General features: G+C 57.3%; 1 protein-coding gene across 1 annotated transcript; it reads left to right on the top strand.

Moving 5' to 3' along the window:
* Positions 1-1,913: 1,913 nt before the first annotated feature.
* Positions 1,914-3,905, top strand: VOLCADRAFT_91737 (uncharacterized protein; the record flags this gene model as incomplete). Its single annotated transcript, XM_002951209.1, has 4 exons — positions 1,914-2,048; positions 2,146-2,544; positions 3,016-3,110; positions 3,791-3,905. The coding sequence occupies 4 exons, from the start codon at positions 1,914-1,916 to the stop codon at positions 3,903-3,905; spliced, it is 744 nt and encodes a 247-aa protein (XP_002951255.1).
* Positions 3,906-5,068: the final 1,163 nt, after the last annotated feature.

The following is a 5,068-nucleotide window of genomic DNA, read 5'->3' as shown; positions in this document are numbered from 1 at the left end:
CGTGCAAAGGCGGAAACCTACCGCCGACCGGAGCACGGCACGGCCGCCCACAGCATCCTCATTGAGGGCAAGGTGACCGTGAGCAGCGACGTCACCTTCAATGACAACCGCCACAGCCCGGTTCACAACGGGCGGGCACCCCCTTCGGCACTAGCCCCGCCTGCCCCGGCGGCAGCGACCCCATCGGCAGCTCTACACCGCCCACCAAGCTGCCGACCCCAGCGGCCACCCCACCCCGGTGACCCCAACACCACCCCTCCACCCCAACACCCGCAGTCAACGGCAGTCCCTGCACACTCCCGCTGGCCCCGGTCAGTGACGGCCCCCCCCCCTGACAGCAGCAGCAGCGGCGGCGGCGGAGAGTCGGGAAGTCCACCGCTGCTCAGGTGGTAGCGCTGACAGCGCGAAGTCTAACGTGCCCGATGGCAGTGGCGGCGGCGGAGGCAACAGTGCAGAGCACACTGCCAACGACATGCTGGTGACGGCGGACAACCTGCAAGTGGTCGCGGCCACCAAGGCAGCCATCGCCGGTTGCTTCACAGTGCGTGACCTTGGCGAGGCGCACTACTACCTCGGCATGAAGATCGTCCAGGATGGCCGCAACTGCTGCATCGTGCTCACGCAGCAGCGCTATGTGGAGCAGCTGCTGCAGCGCCACAGACTGGAGAATGCCAAGTCGCGCGCCACCCTGCTGCCTCAGGGCATGTGTGCTCTGCCAGCCAGCGACGCCCAGCCGACAGTGATTGGTGGCAGCGGCTACCGTGTGCTGGTGGGCGAGCTGAAATACCTCGCCACCAGCACACGCCCGGACATTACACACACTCTGAGCATGCCCGTGTGACACATGCCCGTCCCCACCAAGGCCCACATGGGCCTCGTGCTGGGCATGATGCGCTACCTATCCGGCACCTGCACACTCGGGCTGCGGTACCGTGGCGACAGCAGCAGCGACACCAGCAACTCCGGCGGGTACAGTGATGCGGACTGGGCCGGCGACCCAGCCACCCGCCGGTCCACCACGGGCTACACATTCTTGCTCGGCAGTGCAGCGGTCAGCTGGAGCAGCCAGTTGCAGCGCACCTTGGCTGCCTCGAGGCCGAGTACCAGGCCGCCGCAGCAGCCGTGCACGAGGCACTATGTGGCTGCGCAAGCTGGCGGGCGACCTGGACCTGTCACCCGGCGCCATCAACATCCAGCTGGATTCACAAGGCGCGCTCAGCCTCGGCAACAACCCCATCACGTTGGTGCGCTCCAAGCATATCGATGTGCACCACCACATCATGCGTGAAACGGCCGTGCGCGGTGAGGTTAAGCTCAGCTATTGTACCACCAACAACACGGTGGCTGACATTCTCACCAAGGCACTGGGTGAAATCAAGTTCGTGCACTGCCGCACGGTGCTGGGCGTCACTTAGATCGACAGAGCACCATGCGAGGGGGGAGTGGAAAAATGCTGAGGGCTTAGAAGTGTGTCGAGGCAGGAGGGCACCAAGGGCGCGTGGGCAGGCGCCTGAATGGGCAGGTTAATGCCCGTAGGCAGTGCATAAGGTGCTGTGCCGTGCTGTTTTCCGTGTGTGTTTGGACTGCGGCACCAGACCGCAAAGCCAACAGGCTGAAGGCTGGCAAGCTGCGATTGTGTCTGATGAGCGTTGAGCAGCCGGCCTGGAACACGGAGTTGGCGGCCGAGCGAGCTCATCAGTACTAGCAGTTTGCAGTCAGGCCCCTGGTGCGACTCGAGGGGGCATGTTGGTGTGAAGGGGGTGTGCCGTGTCGCCCCGTGGCCTGCGAAAGGCCCCACGTCAGGCTGTTATGACTGGCGGCTGTCAAGGTGCTAGAATACTGACAGGCCGCCCGTCAGGACAGGCTACCTTAAAGCCCCTGCTGTGTGTCGGTAACAGCACCTCAGACTCAATATGTTTACACCCAAGCAAGGGGCTATCGGTGGCAGGTCGCGGACCTCCCGACTACGTGTAACGGCCAATTACTCTTGGCCGTGTCTGCTAGGTCCCAGAGAGACACCGTCTCTTCAGCAGTACATGCACAATGTGGTGCGTATTTGGCGGGATTCTTTGGCTGCGGCGGGCAAGGGTCACAAGTGTCCCTCGCCCCTTGCTCTCGGCCCACAAGTTTTTTCCCGTTTCCCAGACAGAGCGTCCTTCACGTCCGGGTGCGCGAGTACTACCGTATTTGGATGATTTCCTAATCATGTTTACTTCCCAGGAGCAAGCACGTTTTTGCGCATGCTGGGTGCGTGAGATGATCGAGTTTTTGGGTTTGTCATGTCATCCCACCAAGTGCCAGTGGGAGCCGTCGCAGTCAGTGTATCACTTAGGCATTACTGTCAATACGGCAGCTGGTGTGTTTGAGGTGCCTAAGCAAAAGCTCGCAAAATTGTGGTGGCTGGCGATCGGGTTGCGGATCACGGCAAAGAAAAATCAGCGTCTGGTGCAGGCTAAGTTTTGTAGTTTTGCACAGAGCATCAAATTGGCCCTTACTCCAGCTCTCTTATTTCTCCGCAATTGTTACGATGATGTGAAGCAACCGGTTGGTTATCCTGGTCGAGTGTGCTTGCCCCGTGGGTTGTTACGTGACTTTGGGTGGTGGGCGGGCATCCCTACCCACCAGTGCTCGGCGCCTATTCACCAGGGTCCTGCTGAAGTTGATGCATCGCGCCATTCGTGGGGCGCGGTCCTGCATGATCGTGTGGCGCGCGGTTATTGGTCGGCACCAGAGCTCTATGAGCACGTCAGTTGGAAGGAGTTGCACGCTGTCCATCCTGCATTAGAGTCCTTTCTTCCGTTCTTTCAGCAGCGTGTTGGCTTAATCAGTGTGGAAAACACTTGCACTCAAGCAGTGCTAGGGTGTCTTTCCATGTCGTGCCGTACTGGACGGCCCAACCTTGGTGGCAACAGTTTATGGAGTTGGCGGTTGACCTTGTGTTCCTGCCTTCGAATACGGAGCTGTTTGTGCCGGATGAGGGAGGGTCGAGCACATATCTCCCCCCCTTCCTGGCAGGTCTGGCAGTGCGGGTGCAGTCGTCTTGTGGGTGCTTTGCTTAGCACTCGGTCGGTCAGTGTGGCGCTGCAATTGAGGGGTCGTGTGCCCCCGAGGTGCGCTTTCCTAGCATTTCATGCCCCCCCTGGGGGCAATGGGACCTCAATGAGGTAGCGCCTTAATTGCATATTGTGCAGGGGAGCGGACACGCAGTTACGACGAGCGAATAGGAAGGAATTTGTTGTGTGAAGGTGTGCGAAGGTGTGCGCTCGGAAGGCACCGTGCAGGTAGTTGGTTTTTTCATCGTGTTGTGTCACCAGCGACTGGAATTCCCCTGATTTCGGAGCGGTTTCGCTTTGTTTGATATCCGATGGTACCGCCGGTTCCAACACCGCTGGTTCTGGACTAAGTTCGAGTACTTCTTTTGGCGCTGAATGGGTTCGTGTGTCTCCATTTCGCGGCCTTGTGTTTGTTGTTTGTCGTATTAGGTCTGTGTCTTTTCTTTGTCCGTTTTCTCTGCTGTCGGTGACCTGGGTTCGTGGAGCGGTCATTGTTGCAGAGCCGGTGTTTCAGTTAAAGCCCCTAGTTTTGGCCGCTTGGTCACCCCTGAGCGGGCACATTTTTTGGATTCCTATTGACCCTTCCTTCAGTGGGCGTCCGTCAGCAACTGTTGAGTGATCCGTCGCGTCGGTGGCGGTGGGTCAGTCTGTTGGCGCTTTGCGTTTACTTTGTTCACTCTTTTGCCTGCGTAGAGGTGGCGCGTCGGCCGCCCCTGCTGCTGGGGTGTCGTTTGGAGGTCTTTCGAGGCGTTTGGCTTCGGGAGTTTCGGTGTGCGCGCCTGTCTGGCAGCTCTGGCCCTCTTGCGGGTCAGCGCGATGCGCCGTTTGGTGGTTCAGTATTTCAACCGCTAGAGGGGGTATCTTCTCCTTTGGCATTTGTCTCTGACGCAACAACTTATGCGAGCTTGCGTTAAGTAAGAGGGTTAGTTGGGAGTTGGGAGTAAGTTGAACGTAAGGCCCAGTGCTGCCCGTGTCCTCAGGGCAGTAATTCATTGCGCGCATTGCACTAATAAGATTATCTTGAATTTGTTGTTTAGCGCGTATGCATTGCTTATACTCACGCTGATCCTCCAATGACGACAGTGTACGGTAAAGCCTAATGAATTAGCATCTTCATAAAAAAATGTGAAGCAGCTGCCCGCGTTTCCAAAGCACGTATGGTGTTGGATTGTAAGGTGCCCAAGTACGTTTGCGAGGAAGAGAATGTGGCCAGGCTGGAGTGAAAGTGCAGTGGCATATTGGAATGTGAGATTAGCGTAAGCGAGTTACAGGGCGTTTTATTGCACGGGCGAATTTACGTGCAAATCTTTCACCGTAGCATCAGTCCTCAGTTCACTTCTTGGAACGAACATCAGCATAGGTCCAAGCCCTCTCGCTTGGAGGGATATGCAAACAAACATCCTGATAGGGGTAAACTCGCACGCTACCGAGCATTCAACCGAGCACATGCATACTTAGTTGAATGGTGAGATGCGACCCCCCCTTCATTTCGTGCTCGGCAAGCCTGCCACCGTGTACCGGATATGTTGGCGATGTTACAGAACGCTGCACCTTGGTTTCTGTGCGCATTGCGTACGTTGCTCGACCCCGCCGACCAAAACTACACGTGCCCAACTGAAGACATTCCCGGTGGTTGTGCAGCAGCTCTTGAGGCTGTTCATTTCGTGCTCGGCAAGCCTGCCACCGCGTACCGGATATGTTGGCGATGTTACAGAATGGTTTCTGTGCGCATTGCGTACGTTGCTCTTGAGGCTTTGTTGGCTGAAATCCATCCTGAGCTGTTGCAACACGGCTAACGCGGGCACGTCCCTATGCACAGCAAATAGCTGTTCCAAGCCAACAGCGGCGTCCATGTCACCGACAAGGCTCTACACGTCTTATCTGTTCTTATGTTTAATTAAGTTGATGTATGTTATACCTTGCGCAACTTTGTAATTTGACTTTACTCTGAACAAGGTGCTGCATACAACTGCCTCTTCGCCAGACGCACCTCTTCCCGCGCAGTTTCACGAGCC

Source organism: Volvox carteri, assembly GCF_000143455.1.
Source record: "Volvox carteri f. nagariensis unplaced genomic scaffold VOLCAscaffold_22, whole genome shotgun sequence".
Lineage (NCBI taxonomy): Eukaryota > Viridiplantae > Chlorophyta > Chlorophyceae > Chlamydomonadales > Volvocaceae > Volvox > Volvox carteri.
The sequence above is the reverse complement of the archived record's forward strand: the minus strand, read 5'-3'. Positions and strand labels throughout refer to the sequence as shown.